We start from the raw sequence: 25,300 nt of genomic DNA, 5'->3' as shown, positions 1-25,300 counted from the left end.
TCACTCACCCTCTTTACTAAGCGAAATATTTAGCGTCAGATATGAGGGAGGTCTATGTTGCATCACACTTTAAGCCCAATGGGCCTTTGCATGAGGGAGCGTGATAGAATATAAAACTATTCTTGAGAATCCAACCATTAACTTAAACTTTTGGTTGATTTGGTCCTCTGACAATCTTAACATAGTATACCATATAGATTGGAAAATCCTTACCCAAGCGACAATTGAAGGCTCCCGACTGACAAAACGTAGCATTTGTGGTTTATAAATATTGATGAAGATGTCAGAACATCAATTGTTTGAGTGCATTCTCTACTCCTTGTGAAAATTTTATCTCATGGTTAAAATAAAGTTCATTATCGTAAACTTCTATCGGAGTACTATCAAATTACATAACAGCATGCAAGTGCTAATTAGGTTCTTAAATATCCTTTACATTCTATATTTAGGTGATTGTCGACACACGTAATTTTGTGGACACCACTGGTCAGTCATCCAATTTCCATTTTGTTGTAGTATTCGCATTAGTGGCCAAAATATGTCCAGTCTGTTAAATCCCTTCAAAGCCTGGAGCCAACATAAGTAAGTAAGAAATATTTCCAAGTGATTGATAGGTTCTTTAAACAACTAACTACTTAGTAAATGTGCATTACTTGAACATTGAAGCTTGCCCATTGCTTGCAACGAATTTCCATGAACCCTTTCAGTATTGTCAAGTTCAATTTGTGCATTACTTCAGCCATCTCAAAGAAGACTCCTTCATTAATGCAAATCATCTATCCATAGATGCATCAAAAAAATTGTCAGGCCAATGAGGTCTTAGGACATCATAACTTAGAATTTAAAGTCACATATATGAAGTCATATAAACCCGTATATGTTTTACTATAATATTTATTAGAAAGGATAACACTTATTAAATATAATAAACTGAAGCATGTTATACAATAAATTTTAATCAAATCACACATGTGGAACATATCATAACTAACAAGTAGGTATCCATAACACATTGAGCTTCCTCATCTTTTCTTTTGAAAAAACAATCTATACAGATATATTTAAAGGTGTTTCTAAATAAGAAACGACATCACGTGACACTCTTCTTTATATGCTTTACAATATGTAATATACATAAAATAAAATAAAAGATAAGAAAATATCATGTACTTCCTCCGTTTCTAAATAAGTGCAACATTTCTTGTTTGCACGTTTGCCAATGCATTATTTTAACCATTAATATCTTCAATTATCAATAAGTAAAAATTATAAAAAGTTGATAGTAAAAAAATTCACATTCAGACGAATCTAACAAGATTCCACATGACTATGTTTTTCCTAAAATGTAAATCACCAAAGCTAATTAAAGTTTAAACTGTGAATAGTAAACACTATGCAAATGTTGCACTTATTTAGAAACGGAGGAAGTATATGATTTGATCTTAGCTTGTAACTTCAAGTTTATGTATGTACTATAATTATAACCACTAAACCAAATTATATTTGATGTGTATCATTCCAAAGTAAAATATTAATAAATGAAAACTATAATTACCTGGAGCATAGTCCGGGCCTAAATACTAGTATATCACTATAACAAGGACATGTAAAAAGAACCATTAAAATATTAGATGAGAGAGAAAAGTATGAGGTAGAAAAACTTTTTGGGTGGATTAATTAATATATTGGTTGGTGGAGAATATAAGGTAGAAAAGTATATAAAATTGATGTGACATGTTATGATATAAGGATAAAGTGAAATTATAACAACTAACCGAGGTAGTAATATGTTAGAAATTACTTTTTCATATATACTTTAATTTGTAGCTTCATAGGATGTTAATAAGTCAACTAGAAAAAATGTTGTTTAAAGACTACATTGTAACATGGAATTAGAGCCCTCATCTATCGTAATTTGATTTATGTCCTTTGAAAACTGTCTCCTAGCTCAAATACTAGTGCCTGAATTAATCACTGCTAACATGCCTCAATCAATGGCATTGTTGCTGTCCCTCCCTCACAAAACTTCTATAGCCTTTTTCACCATGGATAAAACCGATAAATTGTCAATTTATGCTTCCTCCTCTTAACATGTCTACTTGCACTCAAAAAGATATAATGAATTATCAAGTAAACTTTTTCATGTTTTCTCTTCATTTCATTAAATCATTATTTGGTATTGGTTGCACAATACCTAAGCCCATGGGAAACAAGTATACCATGTTGTTTTATCCTGTATGTATATGGCACAATCACCAAAGATCTACTGCCGGTGAGGTCTAACTTTATGTCAATATCCTATTATGCCACCATGAAACTAAACTCCTTGTATTGAAGATGTGTAAAGTTATTGCATTAATAATTATATTTAGAATTTTCAAGGTGTTCCCTAATATAGTTAGCTCCTCGATCAAAATGCTTGCTCGCCAACAATCTTATTCAAGCAAAATATATAGTGAATAATGATTAATGGATGAATATATTAATGAACAATTAGCATGCATAATCTGATATGGTAGGATATATCATCAACTAGAGAAATTCACTTCCCTTCTTAATCCCACTTTGAGGATGATTATCAATGAAAAATAGGTTGTAAATTAAACTTAAGCTAACACAATAATAGTGGTGCACTTTATATGCTCAGGACACAAATTCCAACAAAACACAACGAATCCCTCAAATTGCAACTTCAACCAGAATAATAACAAGTAGGTAAACAATTGTGGGAAGAGAAGTCGTACTAATAGAGAAAATGTAACTAAAACAATAACCAATGGCGTAGCATATCACAACCATGGTTCCATAGTGTTCCATGTCTATGTTGCCGTTTTCACGCCTTTGAAACCTCTCTCTCTTCCACAAATAGATCCACAAAATGCTTAATTATAACTTTTCAGCTACACGTATACACCAAAAATAATGCACCTCTCACCTTAGAAGCCACTTTATCCCCACCATCTGGCCACTTAAAGTTCACATAACATTCACAAACAAAAAGTCCATAAACCTTAAAAATTATTTCTAAGTGGTATTATGGACAATTCTAATTCAAGTGCTACCCTAAAAGGAAATTAAAATTCTATTATCCAAAATGTTACTTGGGAGCTTAGTCCCATTATACCATGAAATCAAATTAATTATCTTGGCTCATATATAAAATGTACTCTTTTAGCATCACAAATATTGTTTATCACGCTGAAAATCATAGTTGATCGAGGTAGATTCTGCCAGGCGTTTTAAATTAAAACATAACTATCCTCATAAAGGTGCTCTTTCAATCTTTCCCAGTACCGTCTTACACGAGTTAAATTATGTTAATGGATGTGTCCATGACCAATTTTAAGATCATATGTGTTATCTACCTAAGATACCTAAGATAGTGATGAATGCTCCTTACATGAGAAATGAGAATGAATCTCAACCATACGATTGGTTTAGAGTTACAACACTTATTCATTAGAGTTATATCCCTCTAAAAAAATTTGAATTCAAAAAAAAAAAATTGTTTTTTTTGAATTTTTTTGTTTCAAATATTTTGTTTTCGGAGTTACATCATTTTTTCATTAGAGTTACATCACTTATTCATAAAAGTTATAGTGTGTAAAATTCATTCTCATTTCTCATATAAGTATGCATTCTCATATGAACTCACTTTAGGTATAATCTCAGTAGTTTTCTACCACTTGTTCCTAGTTTTAGAAGTATTTTCTAATAAACAAAAATATGGGCGAAACAACTTCTCTTCTTCATTATTGAAGAATATTATTTTCCTTGGTTTACAAAGATACAAACTAATCTCTATATACAGAAGATTACAGTAGCCAAGTTTGGCACTAATCAAGGCTAGAATAAAGCCACTAATTATACATTCCTAAAATGTAAATATTCACCATATTTCCATAATCTATCACACCCCCGCAGTCGAAACGGGAGGAGGTCTAACGCTGAGACTGTCCCTAAAATCTTCAAATAAGATCAATGGAAGGCCTTTGGTAAAAATGTCTGCAATCTGATAGCGGGATGGAACATGTAAAACTCGAACTTCACCACGAGCTACTTTTTCACGGACAAAATGAATATCCATCTCAATATGTTTAGTGCGTTGATGTTGAACTGGATTACCCGAAAGATAAATCGCACTAACATTATCACAATAAACCAACGTTGCCTTACGAATCGGACAATGTAGCTCTAGAAGTAAATTCCTCAACCAACACGATTCAGAGACAACATTAACGACCCCCCTGTATTCAGATTCAGCACTGGAGCGGGACAAAGTGGGTTGTCGTTTCGAAGACCAGGAGATGAGATTGTCACCAAGAAAGACACAATAGCCAGAAGTAGATCAGCGGGTGTCAGGGCAACCACCCCAATCAGCATCAGTGTAGGAGATGAGAGTAGAGAGAGAAGATGGGTAGAGGTGAAGGCCATGGTCAAGTTTTCCCTTCACATAACGCACAATGCGCTTTAGCGCATGCATGTGAGCTGCCATCGGCTGATGCATAAACAAACATATCTATTGGACGGCATAAGAGATATCGGGCCGAGTAAACGTAAGGTACTGCAAAGCACCTGCAAGGCTCCGATACAACGCAGGATCAGGGCATGGGTTAGTCGATGATGATCCAAGTTTAGGTTTAGTATCAACTGGAGTGGCTGAGGATTTACAAGCAGACATGCCCGCTCGCTCAATAATATCTTCAGCATATTTCCGTTGGGAGAGAAAAAGACCATTAGCATGGCGAGTGACAGCAATCCCAAGAAAATAACTCAACTGTCCAAGATCCTTCATGGCAAATTCGGCCCCAAGGAGAGTCATAATAGAGTGACGAAGAGCAGTGGAAGAAGTAGTCAAGATAATATCATCGACATATAGAAGAAGATAAGCAGTATCCGTACCTCGTCAATAGATGAATAATGAATTACCAGAGGTACTGTTGCAAAAACCAATCTTGGACACATAATCAGCAAATCGACGATACCAGGCTCTAGGGGCTTGTTTTAAACCATAAAGAGACTTCTTTAGAAGACAAACATGATCCGGATATGTAGGGTCACGATACCCCATGGGCTGATGCATATACACAGTTTCTTTGAGGTCACCATGCAAAAATGCATTTTTTACATCCAGTTGATGAAGGGGCCAAGATTTAGAGAGAGCAATACTAAGAACAGTCCGAATAGTAGCTGGTTTGACAACCGGACTAAATGTTTCTCCACAATCAATGCCCACCTGCTGTGTCTTACCATCACCTACAAGCCGTGCTTTATATCTTTCAAAAGAACCATCAGCTTTAACCTTATGAGCAAAAATCCACATCGAACGAATGACATTAGCATCAGAGGGACGGGGCACCAACTCCCACGTCTTATTTTTAATAAGAGCATTAAATTCATCATCCATAGCCATTTTCCAATTAGGGTCACGGAGGGCCGACACGGGATTTTTAGGAAGGGGGGAACAATCACTGTGAGTAAGTAAAGCATACTTAGAAGGGGGATATTTGTTGTTGGGCTTCCTAATGCCACGCTGGGCTCTAGTGATAGGCGGAGTGCCAAGAGGTGGAAGGGTACTAGGCTGTGGGGTGGATAGAGAATGCAAGGGAGGTAGAGAGGAGCGTGGGGGCTACAGGGGCCATCTATGGGCTCGGTAGGCTGCTCAGTGGGGAAAGGCCCAGGAGTGTGGGGCAGTCCGGAAGGGAAAGGGCTGGTAAGGGGCCCATACGGAGGGAAACGAAGACTGGGTTGAGGGGAGGCCAAGTTAGAGGGTGGGCTGGGTAAAGGCCCAGACGCAGGGGACAACTAGCGGCCCGAATGTGGGTGAGGCAAGGGAGAGAATGTAGGCCCAGATGTGTTTTGAGGAGTGTGGGTGGCATTTTCAGTAATGGGCTGGAATGTGTTTGGGTCAGTAAGGTTTGGTGCACAAAGTAAGGGAGGGAGGTCATCTAAAAAATTATAAGTAGTGGCCTGTGGAGTATGAAGAGAGGTAAACGGAAATTGTTGCTCATCAAAAAGGACATGACGACTAATTATAATTTTTCGAGATGACAAATCATAACACTTATAGCCTCTATGATTTGTGGGGTAGCCCAAGAAAACACAAGGAGTGGAGCGGGGTTGGAGTTTATGAATAGTGGTGGAAGGATATAGAGGAAAACATAGACATCCAAAGACCCGAAGATGAGAATAGGAAGGCACTTTGTGATAAAGAGATTGGAGAGGGGAGTGATAGGCGATATTCTTGCTTGGAAGAATGTTGAGAAGGTATGTTGCCATTTGAAGTGAATGATGCCAAAAAGATGGTGGGAGGGAAGCATGATGAAGCATTGTGCGAACCATATTATTAATAGTTCGAATTTTTCTTTCGGCTTTACCATTTTGGGAAGAAGTATATGGACATGAGAGTCTCAAAGATAGACCATTTGTTTTACAAAAATCCCAAAAAGGAGCATTATCAAATTCCCGACCATTGTCACATTGGATATTTTTTATTTCGCGTTCAAATTGAGTGTGGATATAGGAACGAAAATTGAGGAAGGTAGCAAATACTTGCGATTTTTTAGACAAAGGAAAAGTCCACAAATAATTCGTAAAATCATCCAACACTACAAGATAGTAACGGTGGCCCATAGAGCTCAAAACAGGAGAAGTCCAAATATCACAATGAACAATATCAAAAGGCATGATAGTAGTTGTAGTAGAAGCAACAAAAGGCAATTTAACATGTTTTTCAAGAGGACAAGAATAACATAAACTAGAATCACTAAGCTTAGTACACTTAATGAGTTTATTTTGCCGAAGTAAATCCAAAACATGACCACCCGGATGACCCAGTCGATTATGCCATAAAGATGGTGCAAGAGCAGCAAATGTAGATTGGGAAAGGGCTTGATTTTGGATGGTGTTGGTAATGGGATATAACTCCCCTTGACTCTCACATCTCATTATGGTCCTCCCCGTCCGGAAATCCTTCACAGAAAATCCAAAAGGATCAAACTCCACTGATACATAATTATCAGAAGTGAATTTGCGAACAGAAACTAAGTTCTTAATGATTTTGGGAACATGAAGGACATGATTAAGTTTCAATGGAGGGTGAGGGGAAGCTAGATGAGTGTCACCGTAACCACTAATAGGAATTCTATGGCCATTTCCGACAACAATACCATTATTAGTGCTCAAATTAAAATACGACGTAAGTGTACCTTGAGAGGAGGTCATGTGAGATGTGGCACCTGTGTCCATGTACCAATTGTGATCCGGAGGAGTAAGGCTGAGAGTATGCATGGCCTGCTCAATATCAGTAGGAGTGGACTGCACGTCCACTGTGTATGCTTGTGGTCTGGAGCCCAATACTCCTGGCTGTCTAGGAGCTCCTTGCTGCCAAGATGTGGAAGTGGGCCTAGTCCAAGATGCAGTAGGGTATGGGCAAGGGGGAAAGGCCCAAGGGTACCCCCAAGGAGAAGGCCACGGCTGGCCAGAAGCTGGAGGAGGACCCCACTACCCAGGTTGCTGCTGCTGCCATCCACCCCTCTGACCACCGCCGGAAAAATTCCGGCCACCCCTCTGACCACCGCCGGTGGTGCCACCGACAGTTTTGGTGCCATTGTGGCGATTTTTGTCATTTTTGGATCGGTTTGACCCCTTCTTCCCACCATTGTGACCACGGGGAGATGAAGAAAAATCTGAGGAGGGTTCGGGAGAGTGGGCAACCATGGCCGAATTACCTGAGTTTGTAGATGCTTTCTTAGCCAAGCCGGCTTCTTCCAAAACAAGCATTGAGCGAGCTTGATAAAAAGGAGGGAGGGGGTCACTCTGTCGAAGTAACGTACCCACACCATTATAGGCCTCGGTGAGACCGGCAACCATCTGAAGGACAAGACGATTGTTAGAGACCGGAGCCCCAACATTCTTAAGTTGGTCAGCCAACATTTTGAGGCGTTGGCAATATGTAGATGCGTTTGGAAAATCTTCCATGCTTGTATTAGAGAACTCTTGCTCAAGAGTAACGGCTCTAGATGACTTGTTATCCTGAAAGATATCACGAAGTCGTTCCCAAGCCTCCATGGCAGTGGAGTCGGGTTCAAGGATGGTGTTTAGGAGATCTTCCGAAATGGTAGCATATATCCATTTCAACACCATGGCATCGATAGTGGACCAATCGTCCTTTTCCTCATCGGTGACGGGAATTTTTTCTTGGCCCTTCGCCGGAGGAATGATATGATGTATGACACGATATGAACGTGCATGTATCTTGAATAACTCGGCCCACGTCGAGTATTGCACATTTTCCATGTCAAGGGTGATTGGAATATTGTGCTTGATGTTAGAACCCGTAAGAACGGGAAGAGAAGAAGAAGAAGAGGAGGAGGAGGTGGAAGAACCGCCAGTCATGGTGGCTGGCGTGGAAGAGGTGGGCGTTTTTTGTTTTAAAAAAAAATAAAATACAGTAGGGCGGCGGAAACGTGAGGAAAGTTCACCCTAATCTGATACCATGAAGAATATTATTTTCCTTGGTTTACAAAGATACAAATTAATCTCTATATACAGAAGATTACAGTAGCCAAGTTTGGCACTAATCAAGGCTAGAATAAAGCCACTAATTATACATTCCTAAAATGTAAATATTCACCATATTTCCATAATCTATCAATTATGTTAACAACACATCCTCCATATTTCTTTGGATGCCTTGATGTACAATTTCATTGTTCTCCTTCAAAGATATTCTACATGAGGCGTTTCAGCAACCTATTGACACTAAGACTAGATTGTGGCTAATCCCTATTGATCTTATTTTGTTTCTGAAGGATCAAATTCTTATGTAACATTTAATGTCCCTTTTTATATATTTCATTTAACTCCACCATACCAAATCATGTGCCATGTGGGGAAATGAAATGCTCACTATTATCTATGTTGGCACGTAAAGATTGAAACACAAATTTATAACTATCATAGTTTTTGGAATGATGCTTAAATATCATATAAAGGATGATGATATACCTCTATAAGAAATTGACAAGGATGATCCAAATCTTTCACGATTATAGGGCATGTGTTAATGTTATCTCTTGCTTTTGAGGCCATGTTTTTGTGAGAATTCTTTGTACTTACCTGCATCAAAATGAAAGTTCAAACATGTGTGATTCATGGTGTTGGAAATTTCCATATTGATCAATGGATTTTTTTGGGACAAGAGAAGAATCATATTTTTTCTAAAATCACCAATACTGCAACTGTAGTGCCATTTCAGTTTCGAGCTTGAAAGAAAGCATCCACATCCCATCTTCAGCAGTTCGCAGATAAAATCCACTTTGTACCAAGCAGCATTTCATCAAATGATACAAAAACTTGGTAACTGTAAAACATGCGACTGTAACATTGTGTATGCCCTGCTCAAAGTGTTACAATTTCGAATATATATACCAATAGGATTCTTTGAAAATGAAATGAACATAAAGTGAGAGTGATAAAAAAAGTTTATGTACCTCATGAGCATTGAATTGCTTCACTTTCTCAGCCTGTTCAACCATACTTTTCAAGAACAACATATGGTTTGTAGTTTGGTCCAGCAGTTCATCGATACTGCACTGAAATAAAAATAACGCAACTTCTCAAATTGATGAGAAAGATGGTACCAACATTTATAACGAATCAAATATAACCAAACACATTTAACAAACCAAACTGACTTTTTTACTATCTGGGAGCAATTGGCGCAACTCTTTGAGTCGATCTTGAATAAGTTGTCTATCTCTTGGCCTCGGTCTAAAATTAGTTTTTGGTGTTTGCTTTCCCCTCTTGAATTTTGGCACTTTAGTATTCTTATTGTATAGATCATAAGTACATTCTAACCATGAATCACCTCCAATAACAGTACTTTCTAAAGTATTCAATGGCAGAGGTGAAGCTAGAATTCTAGCATCCGCATTATGATATTTTGATGTACAACTGTATTGCCTTACATATAAGGTATCAAGATTTCTTGAAGCAGACTGTTGCACTTGAAACGGAGGACTGCTTTCCGTTAGTACAATGGAAGGTGATATGCTTGTATCATGACCATAACATAGAGTAATATCTTCGTTATTATATGAAGCAGCAAGCACATTCGTTACATGTTGCTCTTCCTCACCACATTCGTTAAAATTTTCACATAATCCAAAGCCTTCACTCGCGTATAAGTATTCCGTACATGAGTCTTGTGAGTACTGCCTATAGTTCTTTACTTGTATATCACAGTCTCTTGCAAACCCTTTTATATTATCAATGTTACTGTGAGTGATTTCGGTTATATGTTCTGGTACGAAACCATTCTGGATACCATCACATGAGTCTCCATTAACTATACCATCATCAAAATATTCCTCTTGGTAAGAAAGCATCCACATTTCTGTGGTATCTAGTCTCTCGTCAGGATAAACAAACTCACTTGATGTAGTTGAAACGACATTGGTATCTAGACTTAATGGATAAAATATATTCTGGTCACCAATAAAGAAAGGATGTTCCTCCAGTGCAAGACAATTTTGACCTATTAACGGAACAAGTTGATCAGCAGTCGACAAATTATAATCTGTGAATTCAGTAGCATGATTTACATTCATGTCCTCATATTCCATTATGTGTAGACAGTTCCAATCGGATGGATCGCTATTGTTTTCTGGTTCCAGCATAGCTAATGAAGGGCAAAGAAGAGGAATATCATCGTAATTGGACAATAAGTTGCCAATTGTTGTGCCTGAAAGAGTAAAGAACCTATCCCTTAATTCAATACCTACTGTCAGGCTTTCAGCAACCTAACAAGTCAGCAAGAAAAAAAGTTACATAAATTCCTAACATGTAAGAAAAGACAATTACATCAACAATTAGAAAGCAATTTCTAACGAAAACTGCCAATGAAATCTAACCTAGACATGACGTTCAATCAATCTACATTACATACAATGGAAATCCTCAAATCCATTTTATGTTGTGTTTTATAGTTTTCTTAAACTTTGTTGATGTATAAAAAGGTAAGGTTTATCATACATTTTCCTTGTCGAGCACATCGACCTCTCTTAATTTTCTGTTTATATTTATATATGTGCGAGTTAAACTTTACATGCTTGCTCCATTGATCATTAGTACGTTTTCGTCTGGATTTCTACAACAATAAATTAAAGTTAGATACATATCTTGCATGCACAAGGAAGCTAACTAAGAAAGGTGATGCCAGCAATTATTACTTCTGGATTTAATGTAGTTTGCATAGACAACAGAAATTTGTTTTTTGACCGTAACAGTTTGTTCTTCTTGTTAATTTTGCTCGTAAAATAAAGTCATGAATTAGCTATATGAAAGTATTAGATTGATAGTTTTTAGCATTTTTAAACACATGTGGAAAAATCTATATTAACTTGGCTTGCATTCATCTTTTAAGAAACAAGAATTGTAGACTTTTAATTAGTTATTCAATACATTGGCACAACCAAAACTAATTGGGCGTGAATTTAGATTACAAGAGCAATGTATCGTAGGTGGAACAACTAAAACCTATTACAACAATACAGAAAATTAATAATCTACAACAACAATAATGATCATTACCTTTTGAAATGAGCCTAGTTGTAGAATTCCATATGGTAATACAGGTGCTAGTAAAGTTGTCTGCACAAAAGAAAATAAAAGGAATCTTTATAAAGACAACCAAGGGTCTTTCATATATCGGAATATAGGCATTTGCAATCAGAATTAATAGGAAGTGGATGGAATTGGATTTATGAATTAGATTTGGAATAGTTCAATTAAGGGCATGTGAAGTCAATCAATTAGTTACTTTGGCTAATATCATGACATGTCAATTTAATTGAACGATCATTATTAACTATCATGCAGCATGTCATATTAAATGTTAGGTTCATATAATTCTGATCCAATCATTGTCCCACCGTTCCAAATCAAGTTTTTCAAGCACTCTTTTGGACTAAGGGGGCAATGCTACATCTATACGGTGGGTTGGATTCCACTATTTATTTATTTCTATTATTAGTGGGTTGTTGACCCACTGGGTAGATAAAGTTTTTTCCGGACTAAGGTTATGTTTGGTAGGACGTAAAACGTTTTCCCGAAAAACTATTTTCCTCTATTTTTAATTTTACATTGTTTGGTTGGTAAAAGAGTGTAAAACCATTTTCCTTTGGTGTAAATTACTCTCCCGATGATGGAAAACCATTTTCTTTTCAAAATGAAAGGAAAATCGTTTTCCTTATCTCTCTTGTACACTTCTCTCACTACCTCCTTACTTTCCCTTTCATTTTCCTTTCCTTTCATCATTTTTCTTACGTGAAACCAAACAACAAAAAACTAATTTTGGAATTGTGTTTTCCATTTAAAATATTTTTCCATGAAAATCATTTTACACTGAAAATATTTTATGCTCTACCAAACGGAGTCTAAGTCGTGTAAATTTAATTGCATAACCAACTATAAGTGAAACTAGGCCAATTTACTCGTATCATTCATTTACCTCTCTTTTATATTCTAATATCCAACATTCTTGTAATAATTGATATGAACATATTGGTGAGAGTCTCAATACGTTGGCCTCAATGAAAGGTATTTTTGATGACTTAACTCCCAGAAGCTGAAACCCTTCTCTCTCCAGCATACCCTGAAACCCTAAAAAACCAAACACCCTACCTCTTCGCGTCGCCTCGCGCCGGCTCGCTGGTGGCTGGCTGAGCGCGCGCCGCCCTCTTAGCCGCCAGCGAGCCTGCTTCCACCACTTTCCGACGGTTAGTCTTTAGTTTTTCAGTTTAAAGGGTTTTCGGTTGTTGTTTTGTCCATTCGCTCGTTTGATCTCCCCGCCCCGTCGTCAGTTTGCGTCCGGCCATCCCCTCCACCGTGTTCCCCTCCGCCATCGTCCCCCCTTCTCGTCCCCTTCTTCTTTTTCGAGTCAGTTGTGTCGAGTAGATTTCCCCATCTCCGCGTCGAGTTGCCCACCAAGGTATCCCATAGGCCGTGAGTCCTCCGTGCGTTGTCATAGGTTTAGGGTCAGTTCCCCCTCCCCATTCCCCCCTAGTTCTCAGTGTTTGAAGTTAGGATTAGGTTTCCCCTTCCCCGATCCCCCGTTTGGTTTTCAAAAGTGGTTAGTTCTAGGTTCCCCTCCCCGTTCCCCTGCTCTGTTTTGAGCATTAGTGTTAGTGTTCCCTTCCCCATGTCCCTCTAGTGTTAGTTGTCAGTTCGTTGGTTCGTTCAAGACTCCATCGGTGGCCTGTGAGGATATCAGAAACTGGTTTTAGTGTGGCATAATGTATTGGTTGTTGTTCTGTTTGTTTCTTGTTTATGTTCTTTCTTTCCGTTTTAATTTAGGGTTATACAGGTTTAGTTATGCATCTATAGGGGTTGTACTGTTGGGTAAGATGAGAGGTGATGATCCTTTAATTCCAGTTGTGGTTAGATCTTCTAGGGTTGAGATTGCAAGGACGGATCTTTGGATCCGTCGATTGGGTGATTTTCTTCAACATAAGTCACCCAATTATTTCCAGTGATGACCTTTGGAGTCATTACACCTCAAAAATGCATCTTGTGGGAGGCCCTCCAATTTAATTTGGAGCAAGTTATGTCCTCCATGCATTTCGAGTTTCAGTCTTACGAGATTAAACTCTGGCTATCCTTGTACAAGGGTCAGAAGTCACCAAATTAAAGGAGGTGATTTCTTGGTTACTTTCAGCAGCAGAATCCCAGGAAGGTGTTTATGTTCAAGAACCTTGGGATTTTGTGGCTAGTAGACTTTGGGAGCTACTAGTTGAGTTGCGGCAATCTACTTTTGAAGATCGTTTTGGTGTTGTCCTTCAACAGGTTTCCTGATGCGGATCCAAAGGCATCAAGTCAAGTAGAGCCAATTTCACTTCTTATGGAACACATGGGATTCACTTTCAAGAGCTACAACAATGCATTTGTATCATGTGTTACTTGGCTCGAAGAAGAAGACTAGTTAGCATTTTAACTTAGTGTCATTATTAGTTAAAATGTTAGTTAAAGTAGTTGAGTTGTTAAAACTTCAATAAGTCCGAAAATACTAGGATGATTTTGGATTCCTTAGTCTTAATATCATGGTTGTATTTTAGGAAAGAGGTGCCTTAGCTTGGAAGATTGGTTACTTTCATCAGCAGAATCCCAAGAAGGTGTTTATGTTCAAGAACCTTGGGATTTTGTGGCTAGTAGACTTTGGGAGCTACTAGTTGAGTTGCGGCAATCTACTTTTGAAGATCGTTTTGGTGTTGTCCTTCAACAGGTTTCCTGATGCGGATCCAAAGGCATCAAGTCAAGTAGAGCCAATTTCACTTCTTATGGAATACATGGGATTCACTTTGAAGAGCTACAACAATGCATTTGTATCATGTGTTACTTGGCTCGAAGAAGAAGACTAGTTAGCATTTTAACTTAGTGTCATTATTAGTTAAAATGTTAGTTAAAGTAGTTGAGTTGTTAAAACTTCAATAAGTCCGAAAATACTAGGATGATTTTGGATTCCTTAGTCTTAATATCATGGTTGTATTTTAGGAAAGTGGCGCCTTATTGGAAGATTAGTAGGCGTGTGATATCCATGTAATTAAGGAAAGATTTGCTATCTTTCCTTAAGCTTTTGTTTCCTTAAGTTCTAGCTAGATTCTAGGCTAGAGTCAAGGGAGAAATCTTTCCTAAAATACTCTATGTTGGCCGAATGGCTAGGTTGATTGGAGGGCAAGTTGATTCTTGTCATTATAAATAAACATGTCATGCTACCTTACAAGAGCATGAATGATTTAGACAAAAACTTTGTTATTGATTTTAATTGTGCCTTGCAATTATTTTCGACCTTTACTTAATTTTCAGGATTGTTAATTAACTAGTGTTTAATCTACTTAATTCCAGGAGTGGTTTGAGTGAGATTAAGAGTTAACTAAAATATTTAGGAGTGTTTATTTTAGTTTTCATATCCGAAATCCTTGTGTTGTTCGAAATTCTTGAGTGTTCAACTATCCTAGTTGTGCATTCATATCATTTCCTCTCATTCGAGGTCTGTTGTATCAAGACCTTTGTCCCACATCCTCTTACCATCGCTCGAGATTAGTCTAAGTTGGTCCAAATATGTACTAGTTTGTTTGTATTTCATCGAGTCTGTAAGAGCCAATGAAGCTCTTTTAGTTTCCTTGGCTTTGTTTTTTTTTAATTGTACTAGTATTAGATTGTACTTTCAATTTTAATTAATGCAAATTTTCTCGATGTCAAAAAAAAAAAAAAGAAAAAAAAGAAAGGTAACTCTCATTGTTTTATAGGGTAATGAAATTAGTCATTTCTAACAAAAGAGTATTGCATATTGTATGAAGAAACTAAATCACCTTAATTCCAACTGCTTTAGATATCATCCACTCATCAGGATACTGCTCAAAGAAAAAAAAAAATACAAATAAGTAAATAAAAACTTTATCTTCTACCTAAAAAATCAGTGGTCAAAGCTCACCTCCAAACTATAAATGAGTTCAGACGTTGACTCATTGTTGTCCGAATAAATCCATAAATCTGTCTCAGCTACAACAACTCTTCCAACCATCCTAAGTGAAATAAGATTAGACTACATTACAATTACAGGTAGAAGATCCAGTTAATAAACTAATATCAATTTCAAATAGTCTTTGGTGACATAATTACATTATTATGCTTAGTTAAAAGCAACATCACTATATATATCTTGCAGCAAGATAACATTTTTTCAATTATTAATGTTAACAAACTGACTAATGTAAATAAGTTTTTAATGTGATAATATGTATTCCTTTTATAAATTCGTACTAATATCCTTTTCTTTTATAGTTAGATGGGACAGTGAAGATGGGGAAAAATATTTTTGTAAATAAAAATATAATTGTTCTAATATATGTTTTTCTTTTCCAATTCATTCTTTATGTTATGATCAAATAGTAATTTAAAAATCTAATTATACTTCCTTCATTTCATAATACTCGCTACACTTTCCATTGGGTGAAGTTTCACATTACTTGCTATACTTCCTTTTTGGGCAATAAACTCTCTCTCTATCTCTCTCCTCTCACATGGGTCCCTTTTCTTTTTACTCTCTACCTCTCTCTTCTCCAAAACTTGCCTAGGAGTTTGTGAATTGAGAAGTGTAGGGAGTCATATGAAAGGGAGGAAATATATATGCAATAAGCCATCTTCTTAAATGATTGGTTGCAGTGTTGTAACCAAAATAATTCGTTTAAGCTTAAACTCATACCCATCTCCTAGTAAATATTGATAACTTGACATATCAACTACTGCAGATTTAAGAGGATTCTCCAATTCTTGTACATCACCAGTATTTGTTTCAAATCCATAACCTATAACAGCCTCTTGCGTTGGGGAATAATCGCTTAATATGATTTGGCAGGTACTCTTTGACATTTTGGAGTCACAATACCATTCTTCGCATGTCAAAATCCTGAAATAATATGTTAAGTTTGATAAACAATTATTTTTGAAGAAAAAACTTGGTTGGTAAACATTCTTCCACCAATTACTGTACATCGGATGGGTAATTTTGAAGAGGATATTTCTAGATGTACTGATGTACTATAATAGGATTATGTTTGTCATCTAAGTAGTATATTTGACATTTGGGCGCTACAAAAACTACTCTGTATATATCTTACTTGAAATTCTCTAGTTGACGAAGCTTCCAAAACATAACATAACTCCATTGTGAATTGGTGCAGAGTATTTTCAAGATATTGCTTACCACATTTGTTTCCATCTGCCCAAATTTAAATTAAAAAGTTACTATCAATCAAAAAATAACTAAGAGACTAATTAGAGTAGTCCATTAGATATCCCTATATGAAGAACCTATGTTGCCTAGACTCTTATACCTATGTTTGACACGAATACGTGTCTAAGTATCTGATTCGGCTGATCTATGAAAATTTTCAATGATTTTGGCCCAAAATGAAGTGTCCAAGTGTCAATGTCCACGTCTGAGTGTCAAGGATTTGACACGGATACTTGAAGTAAATTGAAGAGTCCATGTAACTAAGTAAAGAACATCCATCTTGTTTGGCTCGGAAAAATATTCTTCATAATAGGATGACCACATACCAAGAAGCAACTAGCACGTGTCGGGTCCATAATAAATGGTTCTTATTATTTTTATAATATTCAAACCACTAGGCTGGGACAACCTTGTAATCATGGGTCATATCAAAAAGCTTATATAGGGTGTTGCCTAAACATATTCATTTTGCTAACTTGGTAGAGTATGATTTTTTTTTTTTTTTTCTAATTTACAAGAAGGATAAAGGCCTTGGATAGGATGTTGCCAACTAAGGGTGCGTTCTATTCAACTTATTGGACCTGAACTTATTGGAACTTATCTGAACTGAACTTATTAAACCTGAACTGAACTTATTGGAACTTATTAAACCTGATTGGACCTGATTGCACCTGATTCAACTTATTGGACCTGATTGAACCTGATTGGAACTTATTGGACCTGATTGAACCTGATTGACCTTATTGGACCTTATTGGAACTTATTGACCCTGATTGAAATTTATTAGACCTTATTGGACCTGATTGAAACTTATTAGACCTTATTGAACCTGATTGAAACTTATTTGACCTTATTAGACAAAAACATTGACCATGAATAACATAAATATTACCACTAACGTAAATACTACCCCTCAAAATTTTTTATGGAATAATAATTATTATAATTCGTCCTTTAAAAATAATGATTATTAATTATCTCTTATGATAATTAATTTAACAAAAAAATTACTATTTATATATTTGCCTATACATAACTTTCATCACTAATATATCTAATAGTGTTGTTTTATTTTGATAAAACACTAGTAGAAAATCAAAAAATTAATAATCATTATTATTATTGTTAACCTTAATTATTATTATGTAATTATATTATTATTATTATTATTATTATTATTATTATTATTATTGTTAACCTTAATTATTTGACCATGATTATAATTATTGTTAACCTTAATTATTATTATGTAATTATTATTATTATTATTATGTAATTATTATTATTATTATTGTTAACCTTAATTATTTGACCATGATTATAATTATTGTTAACCTTAATTATTATTATGTAATTATTATTATTATTATTATTATTATTATTATTATTATTATTATTATTATTATTATATGTAATTATTATTATTATTATTATTATTGTTAACCTTAATTATTTGACCATGATTATAATATTATTCAATAGCAATATGAATAATCAAATAATAGACAATAATACAAGTATAATACTATACATTGTGGTACTTTAATAAAAAATTCTAATAATAACATAATCAGCTAATAGTAATATGAATAATAAAATAATAGACATAATACAAATAAATAATAAAATAATAGACATAATACAAATAAATAATAAAATAATAGACACTAATACAAGTATATACTATATAATCATTGTGGTACTTTAATTATAATTCTAATAATAACATAATCCGCTAATAGTGATATGAAATTATGAATAACAAAATAGTGGACAATAATACAAATGTTTATTAAACATTGACTATTTGGACCTTATTGGACCTTATTAGACCTGATTAGAACTTATTGAACCTTATTAGACCTGATTGGAACTTATTGCACCTGATTGAAACTTATTGCACCTGATTGGAACTTATTGGACCTTATTAGACCTTATTGGAACTTATTGCACTTATTAGACCTTATTGCAACTTATCTGAACTTATCTGAACTTATTGGACCTGAAACTTAATTTTTTAAGTTGAACAGAACGCACCCTAAATCAGTAAACGCTCCTTATTTATGCCATCTTCAGTTGTAAAATAATCTCTTGAGAGGTAAGCTAAGCATGTCACAAATATTAGATGTTAAAATCGACAAACCAATGCAAATTTTAATATGGAAAAGTTTGCACAAGTACACAATAAACATATATTTGGGAAAATAACACGCTTTCCATTTCATTGCAGTTAGAAATTTTAGTTTGACACTATTCACATTCTCTATTTTTACCATCCTTTGAGTTTCATTTGCAGAAAAAAAATTATATTGAAATGGTATCTTGTTAGATTGTTTTCTAGTATATATTTCCAAAATAACACTTAATTTTTTATTTCGATAAATACATAATTATAATACCATATGTCAAAGTCGAACTTTGACAATTATAAGGAAATGGAGTGAATGACATCTTGTGTACATTATTCATATGATTTGAGTTAATTTTTTTCTTATTTGAGGATATTCAAATGATTTAAGTTAAATGTTCTTATTTAAATATATTTGATAAATTTGTTTTTTTACTGTCCCAAACTTTTGCAACATTTTTATGTGTAGTTGACCATTGTATTCGAAATGCTTAATTATTGTACTGCAATTCTACATATAAAGTTAATCTCCTTGAAAGCATCATTAATATGCCTATTGGAGGCTTTCCTTTCAGTACCCTATGAGTCCCCCTGAGCCCTGACAATAAGAAAGCTCTTTTACAATGAATGTAGGTCACTGAATGAGAATGTTTTGGCTAGGTTGAAGCATTGGTCTATCAATTTGCTCTGCTAACTGCTATGTAGGAAGAGTTCAGCTTGTGACTTCTATTCTATATGGTTTGCAGCTTTTATAGCATCAGATTTTTATTTTACCTAGTGTTCAAAGAAATCCAAACTGGTTGTAGAATCTATCCTTGGACTGGCACTGACTCGGCTTCTAGGAAGGCTCTTGTGGCCTGGATTACCTTATGCTTCAAGAAGCTGAGTAGGGATGGAATCTCAAGGACACAACAATATGGAACAAAGCTATTGCTAAGCATGTTTGGGCTTTAGCTGAGACACAACATAAGATGTGGATTAGCTGGCTTCATCCTTACTACATAAGAAGAATTGATGTGTGGAATATGCAGATCCCTACTAGGCTATCTTGGACTTTCAAGAATTTTTTTTTACAGATAGGGTTGTTTTGCTCAATGAGCATGAAGCTCAACAATTTGTTATTAATAACAAATTTTATGATTAACAAACTTCACTGCACTCTATTTGAGCAACCTAGAGTTACTTGGAGGAAGGTTATATTCAACAATAGAGCTTGGCCTTCTTGGAAAACCGTGTAAAAAGAGTATGTTGTTCAACTGTGGTATGATTCATACTGAGGCTTGTGTGCCTTGCAATGATGCTGATGAAACTCTCCACCATTCATACATTGAATGTCCCAACAGTCATATCATCTGGAGAAGTTGTCTTCAACTTCTACATACAGATTGAGAGACTCATTAATTCAGGCCTTTGAATATGAAGTAATTATTCACCAAAAAATCTTTGAAGATAAGCTGCAAGTTCTTAAACATACTGTATTTTCGGTTGCTCGTAGATACCCTGAAGAGACCTCCTGTTACGTTAGGGTTTTTACTTTTGTCCTTGTTTAATTTGGTGTTATTCCAGTTCGTTGTTCTCTTTGGATCAGCATCTAGAGTTTGTTCTAGATTGTTTGCATCTTTTTGTAAGATTGTGTTATTGGCCAGCTAGTGCGTAGTTTTGTGTGTGTCTTAGAGGTAGCACGTCAAAAGTCGGGCATTCCAACCTTTCCTAGGAGGTGGGTAAAGCCTTGATACTAATGGCACTCTTTCTCACGCATACTTTCTGTGTAGTTTGAAGATTGGGTTGTTGAGAAGCGAATGTATTATGTACTCACTTAAAAGAATTAATTAAAATTTTCAAAAATACTTCCTCATTCTATTAAGGCTACATTTAACACATAAACGAAAGTTTTATATTCATTGTTAAATACCTAACTCTGGGAATGTTTTCTCATTCCTAAGAACAAAATCAGTAAGACCATGTACTCTATTGATTGTACTATTATGAACTTATTTTTCTCTTTCATGTGTATGTAGCACGTGGGTTTATGTAGCCCCCTTTCCATATTTTTTCGTTCTCTTCAACTTTTATACCCTCCTTATGTTTCATAATTACAAAACAGTGGAGGAATAAGTAAGTAGCATATTGTATTCATCTACTATCAATATTTTTTATTTTAAACCAAGGATGTCTTGGCCTATTGGTTAAGATTGAGGATGTCGTGGCTCATATGGATCAAAAAAATATTTTTTATTTTCACGTTTTTTTTAATTAAGAGAAACATAAATGATAAAAGGACACTTAGCTTATAAAATATACAAAAAAATGTTTCCGTTTTATAAAGTCACTCTAAGCAGAAATGGTGATTTTCAAAATTAAGTAATAAATTGATTTTAATTTTTTATATTTCACAAAGTCGACTGCTTTTAGTATTAAATTATTTAAATAGTGTCAAAAATAATATATAATATTATTAAATTAAGACTTTTTGTGTTTTATGTTATTTGCAATTATTGATGACAAATTTTCAGGACTTCAAACAATGGGGAAAGAGACTGAAAAATAATTAGGATATATGTGATGTGAAAACAAATAGAGAAAAGATATTAAAAAACAACATAATATTGCATCTGATTTGAAACATACTAATAAAGAAAGTGTTGCAACGAATACGAAGGAAGGAAATATAAAATAACTGCATCCAACATGATACATCCTCCATTTTTCAAACTCATTCATAAAGAAAATGTGCAAAGATACCAAGAAAAAAATTCACTTTTGTAATATCTCTCATATCTATACATATATATTAAAAGGCGTGCGTAACAACGTCGATGCGCCACATGGCACTCTCCTCCTGCCACTAGAATTTTACCACGTGTCTGTTAACCAACAAAATCAAGTGGTCATTATTTAAAAAATAATATGTTGAAGCCTGGGCTCGAACCTCGGACCTTACGTAATTGTTTTCAAAGAATCACCATCTCATCTAACATCTCTTAATGATCCATGTTTCTACAAAATTAAAAATATGTGTTGTAATTAATTAATGTTATTAAACATATCCCTTGCATCCTTAAAAATAAATAAATTTGCATGTTCATTAAAATTAATTATGTATACATGATACCATTTGAAGAGCAGTGTTGACCACTACAGTACTACCCTTAGGGAGTTTTAGTTTATGTAATCTATGTACAATAAAAAAATTTAGAAATTGCGTAGTATAGGATTTGATCCCGAGACCTCGAGTACATATACTACAATCTTAACAACTAGACTAAGTTGTATTTATTGTTATTATCATAAAGTATTATATTAATAAATGAAATGTTTTCTTACCCGGGGCATAGTCCGGGCCTAATAACTAGTTGTTCTCTTAATTTGCGTTTTAGTGCACACACTTCACAATCTGACACTATTCATATATTGTTCTTTTGGCCATCATTTGTGGTTAATTTATAACGGCATAAAATACAGTCATATGAGATCTTCTTAATTTTATCACAACCTATATTTTTAAAATATCAAATTTCATCACCCCTATTAGATAATCAATAAAGATATTAATGCTTGGTCAAAGGTCCATGTTAGTACGCATGAACGTCATGTTGTGTAGAATGCAAAAGAAACAAAGGCAATACAACTAATATTGTTCTCTTACTTTATGCTGTTCAAACAATGAAATAAGGTAATATTCACAATAAAAACACCCTTTAGAAAAACAAGAGGAACTAATTTTAGAAATGAAGGGTACATATATGAGTGAAAAAATATGCTTGATATCTATATAATTTGGACTCTATATTAAAAACTCACCTCTCTTTATCCTTTTTCTCTCTTTCAAAAAGCTCCATGAATTCAGGTTTGCTATCATCTTCTATGTTGGTGATAACCCCCACATCCAACTTTTATCTATTACTTGTTATCAGTATTATTGGTTATTCTCCTTTATCTCTTTTTTTGAGATTTTTATATCCAATTTTTGGATATATAATTTGTCTCCTATAGTGAAAATTTGGAGTTTAGTTTCTTTGTCTCCCGTTATAGGAGTTGAGAGTTTGGTATGCTAGACAAAGTTTATTCATTGTGTATTATAGAATTTGGCAATGGACATTGGATTCTTGTATGTGATTCACACGGTGAAATAAATATATTTCTTGTCAAAACAATGTGAGAATGATGATGCTCTCACAAATAGGTGCATGATTCAAAGAAAAACAGAAGTATCCTTTACAGTGTGTTCGGTTCATATTTGGTAAAGAAAAGGAAGAGAAGAAAAAGAAAGGGAAGAGAAAAGAATGGAAGAGAACGGAAAAAAACTGTTTGGTATAAATTTTCTCTTTCCTCCAAAATTCCCCCACTTTTGGGAGGAAAGGAAAGTAAAATTTTATTAAAGAGTCTTTCCTTCCAATTCCTCCCATTTCCTTTCACTTAATTTTTTTTAACGGTTTTTCACCAAGTACCCCTGTGGTTTTCAAAATTTATAGGGTACCCCTAATTTTAAAAAAAGCAGCAGGTACCCTTACTATTTCAATTAAATGCACCAAATGTCCTTAATGATTAATGGTGTCAAGTTTCCATTAGTCATTAACCTTAATTAAACCCTAATCCTAACGCTAATTAAACTCTAATCCTAACCCTAATTCTAACACCTACACCTAACCTTAGCCTTGAACTCTAACCCTAACCCTTCCACCACCCTAGCAGCCCACCCTCCCCCACCCCGTAGCCACTCTCCCCTCACCCCACCCTCCACCACCCCTGTACTCGCAGCTTTCCCCTTCCCTACCCTCCCGCGGCTCCACCCACCCTATCAAATCCCCCCCTCTCCCCCACCCGCTAACCCCACCCTCCCACCACCCTTGTACTCGCAGCTTCCCCTTCCCTCACCCGCGGCTCCACCCACCTATCGAATTCCCCCCTCTCCCCCACCCACTGTCGAATACCCCCTGCCCATTCCGTAGCGGAATTCTGGCTTCGGTACAGGTACCCTGCTTTTGATCGATTTTTGTTGGAGGTTTGGTCGATTTTGGCTGGAGACTTGGTCAATATTGGCTGGTGTTTTGTAGCCCAGTTCGATGGGGGTGGTGATTCGACAAGGGGTGAGGGAGGGGGAATATGACGAGGGTGGGGGAGCTACGGGTGAGGGGGAGGGCAGGGCGGTTGCGAGTGGGGGAGGGTAGGGCGGCTACGGGGGTGGAGGAAGGGTAAAGGGGGCTGTGGTAGTATGGTTTTGGGTGGGGGTGAGGTGTTAGATTAGGTGTTAGGGTTAGAGTTATGTTTAGAGGGTTTAATTTGGGTTAGAGGGGTTAGACGGGTTAATTAACCCTAATGACTAACGGAAACTTGACATCGTTAGTCATTAAGGGCATTTGGTGCATTTTATTGAAACATTAAGGGTACCTGGTGCGTTTTTTAAAGTAAGGGTGCCCCATGAATTTTGAAAAACCACAAGGATACCTGGTGAAAAAACCCTTTTTGTAATGAACCAAACATCGGAAAGTATCAAATTTCCTTCTACTTCCTTTCTTTTCCTTCCAAATTCTTTCTACCAAACAAGCCGTTATTGTCAAACTTGATTAATCATCATAATTAAACGGAGAATTTAATTTAATTGTATCATGTTTGTCATTAAAATTTATTATAGAGGTCATATGTCTTTCAATTAATTAAATTTAACTTTTCATAAAATAAAATCTAATAAAAAGTTAAAAAAAGAAATAAACTTAATTTACATACTACTTTTTTTTTAGGGGATTCACATACTACTTTGTAAACCTCGTCTAATTTATAAAGGCCCTATTAGATGAAAAGCATACAATATGAACGATGGTATAATACGGGTTAGTACTTTGCGGAAGTTGATGTAACAATACTCATTTTCATGCTTGTTTATACACAATCTCATTGAGTCAATAGTTGTTTTTTTTTTTCAAAAACTAGAAGCTACCTGCCTACCTCTACAGCCAAAATCCAGTAATTGATATTACTAGTGGGAGAAACATGCAAATTCAAATTTCAACATTAAATTTAATGCGTAAAAATAAGGGGAAATAGTAAACAAGCACATAAATTACGGAAGTATTAAGAATAAAGTTACCCGACTTTTGGTTGGCAAAATTCTTCAAAATTAAACACATGAAATTTGTTCAGATTCCCTTCATACTCGGCAAAGCTTTGACACCCACGAATGATGTAATCTACAGAAGAATCTTTTAGTGAGCTGTTTAAAATGAAAAGCTTACATACTATTGCTGGCGTTTATATAGAACATGTCGTCCACGGTTGATGTAATTTGTGGGCTTTGCTGGTTTTAGGTATATGCATACGTATAAAATGTAATTATGTGTTGAAATTTTCACTAGTTGCCGGTTACGAGTCGCCGCTTTTCT

The 25,300-nt window shown here is 35.4% G+C and overlaps 1 protein-coding gene across 8 annotated transcripts; it reads right to left on the bottom strand.

Moving 5' to 3' along the window:
- Positions 1 to 249: 249 nt before the first annotated feature.
- On the bottom strand, positions 250 to 25,300 carry LOC104903125 (transcription factor LHW). 8 transcript variants are annotated; one of them, XM_019251806.3, is made up of 11 exons: positions 25,009 to 25,299; positions 16,680 to 16,780; positions 16,265 to 16,468; positions 15,494 to 15,584; positions 15,372 to 15,413; positions 11,596 to 11,655; positions 9,699 to 10,805; positions 9,495 to 9,596; positions 9,010 to 9,120; positions 654 to 776; positions 250 to 567 (listed from the first exon to the last, which is right to left on the bottom strand). In XM_019251806.3, exons 2-11 carry the CDS (start codon positions 16,778 to 16,780, stop codon positions 433 to 435), a joined length of 2,076 nt encoding a protein of 691 aa, XP_019107351.1. In that variant the 5' UTR covers positions 25,009 to 25,299; the 3' UTR covers positions 250 to 432. The 8 variants fall into 8 exon arrangements, 4 of the variants coding, with proteins under 4 accessions (XP_019107351.1, XP_048492592.1, XP_010689430.1 ...); XM_048636635.2 differs by lacking the exon at positions 16,680 to 16,780 and having other exon boundaries at positions 25,009 to 25,300; XR_007269912.2 differs by lacking the exon at positions 250 to 567 and having other exon boundaries at positions 739 to 776; positions 9,010 to 9,398; positions 25,009 to 25,300.

The sequence above is a fragment of the Beta vulgaris genome, chromosome 9, assembly GCF_026745355.1.
Source record: "Beta vulgaris subsp. vulgaris cultivar EL10 chromosome 9, EL10.2, whole genome shotgun sequence".
Classification (NCBI taxonomy): Eukaryota; Viridiplantae; Streptophyta; class Magnoliopsida; order Caryophyllales; family Amaranthaceae; genus Beta; species Beta vulgaris.
Note: the sequence above shows the minus strand (reverse complement) of the source record. Positions and strands in the feature narration are given on the sequence as shown.

Bases quoted from the DNA above. Each gene is read 5' to 3' on its own strand.
- LOC104903125 (XM_019251806.3), bottom strand. From the start codon at position 16,780: ATGGAAACAAATGTGGTAAGCAATATCTTGAAAATACTCTGCACCAAT. The intron at 15,585-16,264 runs GTATGAGTTTAA...TATTTCACTTAG, and splicing joins CAATATTTACTAGGAGATGG to GATGGTTGGAAGAGTTGTTG. The intron at 11,656-15,371 runs GTGATTTAGTTT...TCTTTTGTGCAG, and splicing joins CTAAAGCAGTTGGAATTAAG to ACAACTTTACTAGCACCTGT.